This window comes from Crinia signifera, chromosome 1 (assembly GCF_055691185.1).
Source record: "Crinia signifera chromosome 1, ASM5569118v1, whole genome shotgun sequence".
Classification (NCBI taxonomy): domain Eukaryota; kingdom Metazoa; phylum Chordata; class Amphibia; order Anura; family Myobatrachidae; genus Crinia; species Crinia signifera.
In genome coordinates, this window is record NC_139217.1 from 471,436,171 (window position 1) to 471,453,103 (window position 16,933).

Genomic DNA, 16,933 nt, shown 5'->3' on the forward strand with positions numbered 1-16,933 from the left:
GGTCTGTCACTCATCCCCTGTGTGTATAACGCTGGGCTGGGTTACAAGAGTGATTGACAGCGTTATACACACATAGTTTCTGCCTTAGGCCCCCACCCAGCATTATACACAACCCCCCCCCCCCCTAGGGAAAAGACCAGCGTTATACACACAACCACCCCCTTGACATCACCTCCGGGGTCAGCCCGCAAAACCTCCCCCCCATCAGCGGGTCTACACCCCCCCATCAACACCGCTGGCCGCCCCCCTTCCCTCCCCAAAGGCAGCGGTTCTGCCCGCACCCATCCCCCTCTGCCAGCACCTCCTACCAACCTACCCCAAGCGTGTCTGTCCGCAAACCGCCCCCCCCCCATCGACACCGCCGCCCTCCCCCTTTCCCTCCCCTAGGTCAGTGGGTCTGCCCGCACCCACCCCCCTGCTGCATCAGCAGGTATGCTCGCACCCCCCCTACCACAGAACAGTGGGGCTGCCCACAACCCACCACCCGCATTAGTGGTTATGCCTGAACGCAACCCTCCCCCCCCCCCCCCTCTGGATGAGCGGCTCTGCCAGCCCCTCTCGCCTGCGCGCACCCCCCCCCACCCGCAAGCGTGTCTGCCCGCAGCCCCCCCATCAGCGGGTCTGCACCCCCCCATATCAACACCGCTGACCGCCCCCCTTCCCTCTCCGGGTCTGCCGGCACCCCACCCCCACCCCCGCTGCATCAGCAGGTCTGCCAACACCCCCCACACAACCCCCCCACCAACCCCGCTGCCCTCCCCCAGCAGATCTACCAGCACCAGCCCCCCTCCCCCGCTGCATCAGCATGTATGCCCGCACCCCCCAACCCCAGAGCAGCGGGTCTGCACCCAACCCACCGCCCACAGTAGTGGGCATGCCCGTCCTCCCCCGGAGCGCAGACCCGGTGCTCCGGGGGAGGGCGGGCATACCCGCAGCTTCAGCGAGGGGTGGGTGGGTGGGTGCAGGCCCGCCTCTCTGGGGGAAGGGGGAGGGCGGGCATACCCGCTGCTCCGGTGGCGGGAAAGGGGGGGGGGGTTGGGGGGGTTATGGGGCCAATTACACAAACGGAACACTGGGGATTGCTTTGATCTACGTGGGGACCTCTTAGTGTATACTTAGTTAGTAACAGTGGAGAGCGGGTGACTTATCAGCGAGGCAGACGCACAGTCGTACTCTGGTCCATTAATTCAGTGATGCCGGAAAGGCTGCCAGCGGCAGACATAAAACAAATCATGTTGCGGGAGGGGGGGGGGGGGGGTTATGGAGCAGGGTGAAAGGGAATCCATGGCTCTTGCCGCTGACCTGTAGGGGAAGCCACTTACCATCGCCTGCGGAATAGGAGGGGCGGCATATAAAAGAATTGCAAGAGGTTAATGTAGTCAGAGACAAGATCAATAACAGTCACTTTTACAGAGGCAATTCTCAGTGTGTACCATGGGTACCATTCATGCTTGTAAGTAAAGCAGAACTGCAGGGGGTCAGATGTAACGTGCAACTGGACAACACTATGCTGCACTGCAGGGGGGCAGATGTAATGCGCAACTGGACAACACTATGCTGCACTGCAGGGGGGCAGATGTAATGCGCAACGGGACAACACTATGCTGCACTGCAGGGGGCAGATGTATTGCGCAACTGGACAACACTATGCTGCACTGCAGGGGGGCAGATGTAACGTACAACTGGACAACACTATGCTGCACTGCAGGGGGCAGATGTAATGCGCAACTGGACAACACAATGCTGTGCTGCAGGAGCAGCTCTAACGTGCACTTGGGTAACACCATGCTGCACTGCGGGGGGCAGAGGTAACACCATGCTGGGTTGCAGGGGGGGCAGATGAAACACGTGCACCTGTGTAATGCAATGTTGCGCTGCAGGGAGGCAGATGCAGCATGTGCACCCGGCTTACACCATACTGCTCTACAGGAGGCAGATGTAATTTGTGCAGAGAGATTAGATTTGGGGGGGTGTTCAAACTGAAATCTAAACTGCCGTGTACAAATAAAGCTGCCTAACATGTGTCGACTCCATGCAAAAGCAGCGCGTATTTACCTTGCACAGAAACATATAGATATATCTGCCCCCCTGCATGGCAGCAGGGTTTGATGCGGACACACCGTTACTAGCTTTTCCTTTACTTATAAACCTGAATCAGGCCCAACGCCCAGGAGACGGGGATAAGATCCACCAACAAGACAAAGGACCTCCCAACGCTCTGCACAATATATCACATACAGCCAACCGCCGGACACTCACCAAATCGCTAACCAACGGGATGGGCTTCTTCTTGCGCAGGTCCGGCATGCTGTCAATGCCATACAGGCCCCCTCCAGACCTGGGAACACAGAGATGCATCGATTAGTACAGAACGCAGGGTACAGTATGTATGGGATTACTGGGTCATTAGTATGTACAGATATATACGGCCCGGTCTGTGTAAGTGACTCCGATAGCCGGGTCTTCTGTGAAACCCTATGTTAATTATATATTAACAATTATTATATAGCGCACATATATTCCGCAGGGCTGTGCAGGAGGCCTTCACACATATCAGTCCCTGCTCCAGAGGAGCTTACACTCTAAATTCCCTGTACACACCACACAGACACACTATACAGTGTTATTTTGTATAGTGCGAGGAAACCGGACCATCTAAAGCAGGCATGTCAACCTTGGCCCTCCAGCTGTTGTGAAACTACAAGTCCCATCTTGCCTTGCCACAGTTTTGCTATTAGGGAATGCTAAAACTATTGCAAGGCATGCTGGGATGTGTAGTTTCACAACATCTGGAGGGCCACGGTTGGACATACCTGATCTAAAGCATCATGGGAAGAACATACAAACTCCTCACAGACAAGGCCTTGACCCTGGGTCAGTGTCCTACAATTTGAGCCAAAAGGATGTTCTAGGAGAAACGGCCAAGGCGGTGAAACGCGTCTGTACAGAAGCCGCATCTAGGAGACGCATCTCTAATTCCACAGAAGCCTCACGTATCTGATCTTCCTGTGCCTGTAAACCAGACGCCAGGTGCTCTGTCCAGGACTCTATTGTATTATTAACCCAGGCAATACACAAGGTGGGATGAAGAGAAGCACCAGCTAAGGCAAACCTATATATGAGCAGGATCTAACTCATCCTATCTGTCTGATCCTTAAAGATGACATCATTGTGGGAATGACCCAATAGAAAATCCGGCTACTGGATCATACACATGAGGAGGGACTTCCCAAACCTTGCTCCATATCCGGACGATGGCTCTACAATGTCTAGACCAACCATGTTATGGTGAACCACCCTTAGCAGAACGCATCTAGATCAACAGTAACGAAAGACACAAGCGCTAGGGTGACATAGCCACCAAAAATCGTGAAAACCTCGTGTGGGCCATGTGACCGGCGACAACGCTTCAATCGATCTACCGCTTGCGTCTAACTTTCGTTACTGTAGATCTAGGAGCAAACTAATATCTTCAGGAGTCTACGGGTATGACTAAGGGAGGTCGCCCATGACATGATCTAGAGACATCGTAACCACCTTGTTAACCCCCTATTCTTCCCATATACAGCAGAATTCTACCCAATGCGGCAAACACTAGTATATATTGGTGCCAGTGTTCCCTGCCCAGGAGGTATGGCGGAGGTGTGAGGCGCAGGAAAAACAAAGTAAGATCAAATAAAACATAGCTGATAAAAACGTGCCCGGCTCCTAAGGCACTGAAAAAAAGGGGGTCAGGCGGAAGTGGGAAAGGTTAAATGGGTGAAAGGTAACCAGACGTATTCCTGGTGCGTCAAAAAAATATGGCAGCTCATGGTGTGCGTGACTGCGGCAGATCATAGCACACGGTAGTGCAGTGTGGCGTGCTCGCATTGTATTCCCCAGTCTGAGAGTGCCCCACTTTCCGCACCTACTTCCCCAGAAGGAAAGCTCTTCCCAGCATGTACCTTCCAGCCCAGCCATTGTACGTATACCACTACATAGGAATATTATCTCTTCCTGGCATGTACCTTCTGTGCCCAGCCATTGTACGTATACCACTACATAGGAATATTATCTCTTCCCGGCATGTACCTTCTGTGCCCAGCCATTGTACGTATACCACTACATAGGAATATTATCTCTTCCCAGCATGTACCTTCCAGCCCAGCCATTGTACGTATACCACTACATAGGAATATTATCTCTTCCTGGCATGTACCTTCTGTGCCCAGCCATTGTACGTATACCACTACATAGGAATATTATCTCTTCCCAGCATGTACCTTCTGTGCCCAGCCATTGTGTATATACCACTACATAGGAATATTATCTCTTCCCAGCATGTACCTTCCAGCCCAGCCATTGTACGTATACCACTACATAGGAATATTATCTCTTCCTGGCATGTACCTTCTGTGCCCAGCCATTGTACGTATACCACTACATAGGAATATTATCTCTTCCTGGCATGTACCTTCTGTGTGCAGCCATTGTACGTATACCACTACATAGGAACATTATCTCTTCCTGGCATGTACCTTCTGTGCCCAGCCATTGTACGTATACCACTACATAGGAATATTATCTCTTCCTGGCATGTACCTTCTGTGCCCAGCCATTGTACGTATACCACTACATAGGAATATTATCTCTTCCTGGCATGTACCTTCTGTGTGCAGCCATTGTACGTATACCACTACATAGGAACATTATCTCTTCCCGGCATGTACCTTCTGTGCCCAGCCATTGTACGTATACCACTACATAGGAATATTATCTCTTCCTGGCATGTACCTTCTGTGCCCAGCCATTGTATGTATACCACTACATAGGAATATTATCTCTTCCCGGCATGTACCTTCTGTGCCCGGACATTGTATGTATACCACTACATGGGAATATTATCTCTTCCCGGCATGTACCTTCTGTGCCCAGCCATTGTATGTATACCACTACATAGGAATATTATCTCTTCCCGGCATGTACCTTCTGTGCACAGCCATTGTATGTATACCACTACATAGGAATATTATCTCTTCCCGGCATGTACCTTCTGTGCGCAGCCATTGTGTGTATACCACTACATAGGAATATTATCTCTTCCCGGCATGTACCTTCTGTGCCCAGCCATTGTACGTATACCACTACATAGGAATATTATCTCTTCCTGGCATGTACCTTCTGTGTGCAGCCATTGTACGTATACCACTACATAGGAACATTATCTCTTCCCGGCATGTACCTTCTGTGCCCAGCCATTGTACGTATACCACTACATAGGAATATTATCTCTTCCTGGCATGTACCTTCTGTGTGCAGCCATTGTACGTATACCACTACATAGGAACATTATCTCTTCCCGGCATGTACCTTCTGTGCCCAGCCATTGTACGTATACCACTACATAGGAATATTATCTCTTCCTGGCATGTACCTTCTGTGCCCAGCCATTGTACGTATACCACTACATAGGAATATTATCTCTTCCTGGCATGTACCTTCTGTGTGCAGCCATTGTACGTATACCACTACATAGGAACATTATCTCTTCCCGGCATGTACCTTCTGTGCCCAGCCATTGTACGTATACCACTACATAGGAATATTATCTCTTCCTGGCATGTACCTTCTGTGCCCAGCCATTGTATGTATACCACTACATAGGAATATTATCTCTTCCCGGCATGTACCTTCTGTGCCCGGACATTGTATGTATACCACTACATGGGAATATTATCTCTTCCCGGCATGTACCTTCTGTGCCCAGCCATTGTATGTATACCACTACATAGGAATATTATCTCTTCCCGGCATGTACCTTCTGTGCACAGCCATTGTATGTATACCACTACATAGGAATATTATCTCTTCCCGGCATGTACCTTCTGTGCGCAGCCATTGTGTGTATACCACTACATAGGAATATTATCTCTTCCCGGCGGATTCAGTATTGAATCCCGGCGGTCGGGATCCCGGCGTTCAGAATCCCGACGCCGGAATCCCGACAGCCGAAATGCCGACAAGGGGGGGACGTGGATCGCCCCCCCTTGCGGGCTCGCTGCGCTCGCCACGCAGCGGGCCCGGTGCCTCGCTACGCTCGGCACACTAATTTATTCTCCCTCCAGGGGTGTCGTGGACACCCCAGGAGGGAGAATGTGTCGGCATTTCGGCGGTCGGGATTCCGGCGTCGGGATTCTGAACGCCGGGATCCCGACCGCCGGGATCGTAACTGCATCCCCTTCCCGGCATGTACCTTCTGTGCCCAGCCATTGTACGTATACCACTACATAGGAATATTATCTCTTCCCGGCATGTACCTTCTGTGCCCAGCCATTGTACGTATACCACTACATAGGAATATTATCTCTTCCCGGCATGTACCTTCTGTGCCCAGCCATTGTGTGTATACCACTACATAGGAATATTATCTCTTCCCGGCACGTACCTTCTGTGCCCAGCTATTGTATGTATACCACTACATAGGAATATTATCTCTTCCCGGCACGTACCTTCTGTGCCCAGCCATTGTACGTATACCACTACATAGGATTATTATCTCTTCCCGGCACGTACCTTCTGTGCCCAGCCATTGTGTGTATACCACTACATAGGAATATTATCTCTTCCTGGCATGTACCTTCTGTGCGCAGCCATTGTACGTATACCACTCCATAGGAATATTATCTCTTCCCGGCATGTACCTTCTGTGCCCAGCCATTGTACGTATACCACTAAATAGGAATATTATCTCTTCCCGGCATGTACCTTCTGTGCGCAGCCATTGTACGTATACCACTACATAGGAATATTATCTCTTCCCGGCATGTACCTTCTGTGCCCAGCCATTGTATGCATACCACTACATAGGAATAGTATCTCTTCCCGGGATGTACCTTCTGTGCCCAGCCATTGTACGTATACCACTACATAGGAATATTATCTCTTCCCGGCATGTACCTTCTGTGCCCAGCCATTGTATGTATACCACTACATAGGAATATTATCTCTTCCCGGCATGTACCTTCTGTGCGCAGCCATTGTATGTATACCACTACATAGGAATATTATCTCTTCCCGGCATGTACCTTCTGTGCGCAGCCATTGTGTGTATACCACTACATAGGAATATTATCTCTTCCCAGCATGTACCTTCTGTGCGCAGCCATTGTACGTATACCACTACATAGGAATATTATCTCTTCCCGGCATGTACCTTCTGTGACCAGCCATTGTATGTATACCACTACATGGGAATATTACCTCTTCCAGGCATGTACCTTCTGTGCCCAGCCATTGTGTATATACCACTACATAGGAATATTATCTCTTCCCGGCATGTACCTTCTGTGCGCAGCCATTGTACGTATACCACTACATAGGAATATTATCTCTTCCCGGCATGTACCTTCTGTGCCCAGCCATTGTACGTATACCACTACATAGGAATAGTATCTCTTCCCGGGATGTACCTTCTGTGCCCAGCCATTGTACGTATACCACTACATAGGAATAGTATCTCTTCCCGGGATGTACCTTCTGTGCCCAGCCATTGTACGTATACCACTACATAGGAATATTATCTCTTCCTGGCATGTACCTTCTGTGCCCAGCCATTGTATGTATACCACTACATAGGAATATTATCTCTTCCCGGCATGTACCTTCTGTGCGCAGCCATTGTACGTATACCACTACATAGGAATATTATCTCTTCCCGGCATGTACCTTCTGTGCGCAGCCATTGTATGTATACCACTACATAGGAATATTATCTCTTCCCAGCATGTACCTTCTGTGCCCAGCCATTGTATGTATACCACTACATAGGAATATTATCTCTTCCCGGCATGTACCTTCTGTGCCCAGCCATTGTACGTATACCACTACATAGGAATATTATCTCTTCCCGGCATGTACCTTCTGTGCGCAGCCATTGTACGTATACCACTACATAGGAATATTATCTCTTCCCGGCATGTACCTTCTGTGCGCAGCCATTGTACGTATACCACTACATGGGAATATTATCTCTTCCCGGCATGTACCATCTGTGCCCAGCCATTGTGTGTATACCACTACATAGGAATATTATCTCTTCCCGGCATGTACCTTCTGTGCCCAGCCATTGTATGTATATCACTACATAGGAATATTATCTCTTCCCGGCATGTACCTTCTGTGCGCAGCCATTGTATGTATACCACTACATAGGAATATTATCTCTTCCCGGCATGTACCTTCTGTGCCCAGCCATTGTGTGTATACCACTACATAGGAATATTATCTCTTCCCGGCATGTACCTTCTGTGCGCAGCCATTGTATGTATACCACTACATAGGAATATTATCTCTTCCCGGCATGTACCTTCTGTGCCCAGCCATTGTACGTATACCACTACATAGGAATATTATCTCTTCCCGGCATGTACCTTCTGTGCGCAGCCATTGTACGTATACCACTACATAGGAATATTATCTCTTCCCGGCATGTACCTTCTGTGCCCAGCCATTGTATGTATATCACTACATAGGAATATTATCTCTTCCCGGCATGTACCTTCTGTGCGCAGCCATTGTATGTATACCACTACATAGGAATATTATCTCTTCCCGGCATGTACCTTCTGTGCCCAGCCATTGTATGTATACCACTACATAGGAATATTATCTCTTCCCGGCATGTACCTTCTGTGCCCAGCCATTGTATGTATATCACTACATAGGAATATTATCTCTTCCCGGCATGTACCTTCTGTGCGCAGCCATTGTATGTATACCACTACATAGGAATATTATCTCTTCCCGGCATGTACCTTCTGTGCCCAGCCATTGTATGTATACCACTACATAGGAATATTATCTCTTCCCGGCATGTACCTTCTGTGCCCAGCCATTGTACGTATATCACTACATAGGAATATTATCTCTTCCCGGCATGTACCTTCTGTGCCCAGCCATTGTACGTATATCACTACATAGGAATATTATCTCTTCCCGGCATGTACCTTCTGTGCCCAGCCATTGTACGTATACCACTACATAGGAATATTATCTCTTCCCGGCATGTACCTTCTGTGCGCAGCCATTGTATGTATACCACTACATAGGAATATTATCTCTTCCCGGCATGTACCTTCTGTGCCCAGCCATTGTGTGTATACCACTACATAGGATTATTATCTCTTCCCGGCATGTACCTTCTGTGCGCAGCTATTGTACGTATACCACTACATAGGAATATTATCTCTTCCCGGCATGTACCTTCTGTGCCCAGCCATTGTACGTATACCACTACATAGGAATATTATCTCTTCCCGGCATGTACCTTCTGTGCCCAGCCATTGTATGTATACCACTACATAGGAATATTATCTCTTCCCAGCATGTACCTTCTGTGCCCAGCCATTGTATGTATACCACTACATGGGAATATTATCTCTTCCCGGCATGTACCTTCTGTGCCCAGCCATTGTATGTATACCACTACATAGGAATATTATCTCTTCCCGGCATGTACCTTCTGTGCCCAGCCATTGTATGTATATCACTACATAGGAATATTATCTCTTCCCGGCATGTACCTTCTGTGCCCAGCCATTGTATGTATACCACTACATAGTAATATTATCTCTTCCCGGCATGTACCTTCTGTGCGCAGCCATTGTATGTATACCACTACATAGTAATATTATCTCTTTCCGGCATGTACCTTCTGTGCGCAGCCATTGTACGTATACCACTACATGGGAATATTATCTCTTCTCGGCATGTACCTTCTGTGCGCAGCCATTGTACGTATACCACTACATAGGAATATTTTATAGACAGACGATAAGAATAACGCGGCTCAGTGTGATTTCCTAGCAACCCGACCTACTTGTGTGACAGGCTGACACATGAAGACGCACCACCCCAACATGCTGGAAATCACATTAAATACTTTGTATCTTCATCTGTGCAGTGGAACCAAGTGCAACGTCTATATCACTGGGGAAATATCATCAGCTACAGAGATGAGGAGGAAACCAGGAAAGATGGATTGTGGCATGAGCAGGTTTTCTGGTACAACGGAGGCTCACACTGGCCACCTACTGGCTAATTCCGCCGCTCAGCACAATCACCGACAGATCTGACAGTAGCCATATTAAAGGCTGGGTGACAATCTATGAAATTTTTCTTCATAGATTTGTACGAAGAACCAGTGAGGCACAAACTCACATACTGTACTGCGTGACTCATGCCTCAGTATCGGGACTGATCACAGATACACTGTAGATGGCCCTGTATGTGAGTGCGAGGTGTTTGAAGAGGATTCTGTAGGGGAATGGAAGCCAGTGCAGATTTTGTTGAAGGGGAGTGGCAGAAGTAGAGCAGCGGGAGAGGAAGATAAGCCTGGCTGCAGCATTGAGGACAGATTGGAGAGGAGCCAGTTGGGATTGAGCGAGGCCGGTGAGGAGAACATTGCAGTAGTCGAGCCGTGAGATGACTAATGAGTGGATGATCAGCTTAGTTGCACTCTGTGAGAGAAAGGGCCTGATGCGAGCAATGTTGCGTAACTGGAACCGGCAAGAATGGGCAGGGCTTGGATGTGGGGTGCAAAGGAGAGGGAGGAGTCAAGAGTGACACCCAGGCAGCGGAGTTGGGGAACGGGGGAGATGATGGTGTTGTTAACAGTGATAGAGATATTAGTAGGGGGCATAGCTCTGGGTGGGGGAAAGATAATGGTACTTGTGTATTTTCAAGGTGGCCGATATATCAAATGCGATATCGCCCGATATATCGCTGCGATCCAAACCGATTTTTGACCTGTTCATAACCCCACTATCCACTAGGCATGGAGTTGATTTTATATAGCGTGGTGAGCGCAGCGAGCCCCACGAGGGGACACGGATTACTGCGCTCGCCACACTATATAAAATCATTATGAACAGGTCAAAAATCTGTTTGGATCACATTGATATATCGGCCGATATCGCATCCAATATATCGGGCGCCGTGAAAATACACAAGTACTAAGATAATAAGTTCGGTTCTGTCCATATTCAGCTTCAGAAATCGCTCAGACATCCAGGTGGAGATGGCAGAGAGGCAGTTGGAAACATGAGAGAGAACAGTGGGGGACAGATCAGGAGAGGAGAGGTAGATTTGGGTGTCATCTGCATAGAGGTGATATTGGAAGCCAAAGGAGTTAATGAGTGCACCCAGAGAGGAGGTGTACAGAGAGAACAGAATGGGGCCAAGGACGGAACCCTGAGGGACCCCGACAGGAAGGATAGAAGGTGGTGAGGTGGAGCCAGAGGCAGAGACTGAGAGGGAACGTTTGGAGAGGTAAGAGGAAAACCAGTCGAAGACCGTGCCACAGAGGCCAATGTTTTGGAGTGTGTGGAGGAGGAGAGGCTGATCTACAGTGTCAAAGGCAGCAGATAGGTCCAAAAGGATAAGCAGGGAGAAGTGACCCTTGGATTTGGCTGACAGCAGGTCATTGGTGACTTTCACTAGGGCAGTCTCAGTGGAGTGAAGTGGGCGAAAGCCAGATTGAAGGGGATCTAGGATGGAGTGGTCAGACAGGTAGCTGGTGAGACGCCTGTAAACCAGCCGTTCTAGTATTTTAGAGGCAAATGGGAGAAGAGAGATAGGGCGGTAGCTTGTGGGAGATAAAGGGTCCAGGTTTGGTTTTTTAAGACTAGGTGAGACCAGAGCATGTTTGAAGGGTGAGCAAAAGATGCCAGTAGAAAGGGATAGGTTAAAGAGGTGAGCAAGGTGGGAGCAGCCAGTGGGGGAGAGGGAACTGAGGAGACGGGAGGTGAGAGGGTCCATGGGACAGGTAGAGGGGGGAGAGGATGAGATGAGGGAGCGGACTTCCTCAGCTGTAGTAGGGCAGAAGGATGACAGAGTTGGGTAGTTGGGGGGGGGGGGGGAGAGGAGATATCATGTCGGATTATCTCTTAAAAAGGGGCAGACTAGATGGGCCAAATGGTTCTTATCTGCCGTCAAATTCTATGTTTCTATGTCAAATTCTATATAAATTTTAGAGAGGAAGAAGGAGGCAAAGTCAATGGCAGTGAGGGATGAAGGGAGGAGGGGTGGTACAGGGCGAAGTAGAGTGTTGAAAGTTTCAAAGAGACGGCGGGGATTGGAGGAATGGAAAGAGATGAGAGATTTGAAGAAAGATTGTTTGGTATAGGAGAGAGCAGCACTGTAGGAGGAGAGAATAAACTTGAAATGGAAGAAGTCTGCCAGAGAGTGAGATTTCCTCCAGAGGCGTTCAGCAGAGCGTGCACATTTTTGCAATAATCGTGTTATTTTGTTGTGCCAGGGTTGTGGTTTAGAGCGTCGGAGGGGAACAGTGTGGAGGGGGGCTACAGAGTCGAGAGCAGAGGTGAGAGAAGAGTAATAGAACGAGGCAGCCTGGTTGGGGCAGGTCATGGTGGAAAGAGGAGAGCGGAAAGTCTCCAGGGAAGACAGGACAGTAGGGTGAAGAGACCCGAGGTTACGTCTGGTGACTGTGGGTCTGGGCAATGAGGGGAGAGGGGAGGATGAGAGGGTGAAAGAGAGCAGATTGTGGTCAGAGAGTGGGAAGGAAGAATTAGAGAAATCAGAGAGATTATAATGGTGGGTGAAGACTAGGTCAAGGGAGTGTCTGAGATTATGAGTGGGGGTGGAGGTCCATTGAGAAAGTCCAAAGGAGGTGGTAAAGTCAAGCAGATTAGAGGAGGCAGCATTATTGATGTCAATAGGAATGTTAAAGTCACCGAGGATGATAGAGGGGAGGTCAGAGGCAAGAAAGTGTGGAAGCCACGCAGCAGTTATCAAGGAAAGGGGAGCAGGGGCCAGGGGGCGGTAGCCACAAGGAGGTGAATGGGGTAGAAGAGGCGGATAGTGTGTACCTCAAAGGTGGAGAATGTGAGGGAGGGCTCAGGCGGGATGGCGCGGAAGGTGCAGTTGGGGGAGAGGAGGATGCCCACTCCTCCACCCTGGCGGCCATCCGGTCTGACCGAGTGTGTGAAGGAGAGGCCTCCATAAGAGAGGGCAGCAGGGGAGGTAGTGTCAGAGGAGGAGAGCCAGGTTTCAGTGATGGCGAGAAGGTTAAAAAAGTGGGAGATAAAGAGGTCGTGGATAGTTGGGAGCCTGTTGCAGACTGATCTAGCATTCCAGAGAGCACAGGAGAAAGGAAGGGAGGGGACAGGTGAGATAGTAATTAGGTTGTGTGGGTTGTGGGTGCGTGTGAGAGGTGTGGAAGTTGAGAGGTGGTGAGTCCTGACAGCGAGGACTGGTATGGGACTGGATCTAGGAGCCATATTTCTGTGTAAAGTTGGTCAGAGTAGTGATATAGAATGAGATTGGAGTGGCCTAGAATGAGCAGTGAGAAGGTGGTGTACTGGAAGCGTGGAGAGCCTACAGGAAGTATAGGTAATGTATAAGTGAGACAGAAGCAGTGTGTGACAGCATTTAGTTCAGTGTGGAGATCAGTGTCCAGGTTGTTCAGACTGTAGGTGATGCTGAGACAGGCAGCTCACTGCAGTATGTTGGTTGCTGGAGTTTCAGTGGTGGGTGAAGTGTTCTCTGTCCTCCTCTTTATCTCCTGTATATCTCCGATGTTATAGTAATATAGTCTGCATACTTTACACTATAATACTTCACATCTATAAGGCTACACGTCTAAAGGCTACACAGCCAGAAGGCCTCACAGCCTAACATATAATGATTAAGTAGCAGTACAGATCCTTGTGATTCCCACCCTCTAACTCCACCCACACCTAATTGTTTTATCAAAGGTGTGATCAATGTCAGACCACTGCCCCCACTAGCACGCAGACATTTCCGGTTTACTATATATTCCAAAGGGAAGAATAACAAAGGTTTGTGATATTGTCAATACCTAACACAATTCAGTAGAGAAAGATAATATTGTGCAGCAGATTAAGGGGCCCATTTATCCACTAATATTTGCGGCTAAATCCCAGAAAACACCTGTTTTCGGGGGTTAACCGCAAATATTAAGTTTCACCTAAATGTATTAAAGGGGGACCGCAGCAGGAATCTCCGATACTCCCTGCAGCGCCGCCGGGCAGCCCCTCATCGCACCCCTGGGCTATCGCCATTCTGATATGGCGATAGCCCATTGTAGCCTATGGCTGCACATCGCAACTGCCCGAGCGGCAGTGCGGTCAGCGGGGGGTCAGTGCATAACCGCGCATGTGCAGACCCCCCGGCTCCCGGCATCGAGATGATACATCCCGGCGGTATTGCAGGGTGCCGCAATGCGATGTCGGGTGATGTCACCGCCCCGGCATCGCATTCCTCAAGCACATACCTAACAGAATTCAGTAGTCATGTGGGGGATACAGTAGAGAGATGATATTGTGCAGCTTACAGTATATACAGAACAGAACTAGGCTGCACTCACTATATATATATAAAATGTAAACTCAGAACAGAACTCACCCTCCTTTAAACCACGGTGGCTTTGATGGGTCTCCGTCATCTTGTGTCTGATAAAGAAAAAAAAACACAGGATTAATTAAAAACCCTCAGAAAAGTACAGCAGGTGACAGCAAGCACCAGATAGAACACACACTAATTATACACAAAGCACAGTATTTATACACATTCCACTGATTCCCAGAGAACACAGCACACACAGACACCGGTCCCCGATTCCCAGCACACACAGACACCGGTCCCCGATTCCCAGCACACACAGACACCGGGCCCCGATTCCCAGCACACACAGACACCGGGCCCCGATTCCCAGCACACACAGACACCGGTCCCCGATTCCCAGCACACACAGACACCGGTCCGCGATTCCCAGCACACACAGACACCGGTCCGCGATTCCCAGCACACACAGACACCGGTCCGCGATTCCCAGCACACACAGACACCGGTCCGCGATTCCCAGCACACACAGACACCGGTCCGCGATTCCCAGCACACACAGACACCGGTCCGCGATTCCCAGCACACACAGACACCGGTCCGCGATTCCCAGCACACACAGACACCGGTCCCCGATTCCCAGCACACACAGACACCGGTCCCCGATTCCCAGCACACACAGACACCGGTCCGCGATTCCCAGCACACACAGACACCGGTCCGCGATTCCCAGCACACACAGACACCGGTCCGCGATTCCCAGCACACACAGACACCGGTCCGCGATTCCCAGCACACACAGACACCGGTCCGCGATTCCCAGCACACACAGACACCGGTCCGCGATTCCCAGCACACACAGACACCGGTCCCCGATTCCCAGCACACACAGACAACGGTCCCCGATTCCCAGCACACACAGACAACGGTCCCCGATTCCCAGCACACACAGACACCGGTCCCCGATTCCCAGCACACACAGACACCGGTCCGCGATTCCCAGCACACACAGACACCGGTCCGCGATTCCCAGCACACACAGACACCGGTCCGCGATTCCCAGCACACACAGACACCGGTCCGCGATTCCCAGCACACACAGACACCGGTCCGCGATTCCCAGCACACACAGACACCGGTCCGCGATTCCCAGCACACACAGACACCGGTCCGCGATTCCCAGCACACACAGACACCGGTCCGCGATTCCCAGCACACACAGACACCGGTCCGCGATTCCCAGCACACACAGACACCGGTCCCCGATTCCCAGCACACACAGACAACGGTCCCCGATTCCCAGCACACACAGACACCGGTCCCCGATTCCCAGCACACACAGACACCGGTCCCCGATTCCCAGCACACACAGACACCGGTCCGCGATTCCCAGCACACACAGACACAGGTCCCCGATTCCCAGCACACACAGACACCGGTCCGCGATTCCCAGCACACACAGACACCGGTCCGCGATTCCCAGCACACACAGACACCGGTCCGCGATTCCCAGCACACACAGACACCGGTCCCCGATTCCCAGCACACACAGACAACGGTCCCCGATTCCCAGCACACACAGACAACGGTCCCCGATTCCCAGCACACACAGACACGGTCCCCGATTCCCAGCACACACAGACACCGGGCCCCGATTCCCAGCACACACAGACACCGGTCCCCGATTCCCAGCACACACAGACACCGGGCCCCGATTCCCAGCACACAGAGACACCAGTCCCCGATTCCCAGCACACAGATACCAGTCCCCGATACCCAGCACACACAGACACCAGTCCCCGATACCCAGCACACAGATACCAGTCCCCGATACCCAGCACACAGATACCAGTCCCCGATACCCAGCACACAGATACCAGTCCCCGATACCCAGCACACAGATACCAGTCCCCGATTCCCAGCACACAGGTATCAGTCCCCGATTCCCAGCACACAGGTATCAGTCCCCGATTCCCAGCACACAGACACTGGGCCCAGATACCCAGCACACAGACACTGGGCCCCGATCCCCAGCACACAGACACTGGGCCCCGATCCCCAGCACACACAGACACCGATCCCCAGCACACACAGATACCAGTCCTCGATTCCCAGCACACAGACACCGGGCCCCGATTCCCAGCACACAGACACCGGGCCCCGATTCCCAGCACACAGACACCGGGCCCCGATTCCCAGCACACACAGACACCGATCCCCAGCACACACAGATACCAGTCCCCGATTCCCAGCACACACAGACACCAGTCCCCCCCCCCCCCCAGCACACAGACACTGGGCCCGGATACTCAGAACACAGACACTGGGCCCCCGATTCCCAGCACACACAGATACCAGTCCCCGATTCCCAGCACACAGACACACACACAGACACTGGGCCCCGATTCCCAGTACACACAGATAACAGTCCCCGATTCCCAGTACACAGACACTGGGCCCCGATTACCAGCACACAGACACTGGGCCCTGATACCCAGCACACACAGATAACAGTCCCCGATTCCCAGCACACACACAGACACTGGGACCCGATTCCCAGCACACACACAGA

General features: G+C 50.9%; 1 protein-coding gene across 6 annotated transcripts in view; it reads right to left on the reverse strand.

The window, feature by feature from the left end:
- UNC13B (unc-13 homolog B) overlaps positions 1-16,933 on the reverse strand; it is a 314,963-nt gene that overhangs the window by 110,235 nt on the left and 187,795 nt on the right. For all 6 annotated transcript variants that reach the window (XR_014453376.1, XM_083155406.1, XM_083155407.1 and 3 more), the window contains 2 exons: positions 14,425-14,471; positions 2,260-2,338 (listed from right to left, as the gene is read on the reverse strand). Coding sequence is in view for 5 of the 6 variants with exons in the window: in XM_083155406.1 (XP_083011532.1) it covers positions 2,260-2,338; positions 14,425-14,471 (126 nt within the window). In the remaining variant the exon portion in view is untranslated. The remainder of the gene's footprint in view (positions 1-2,259; positions 2,339-14,424; positions 14,472-16,933) is intronic.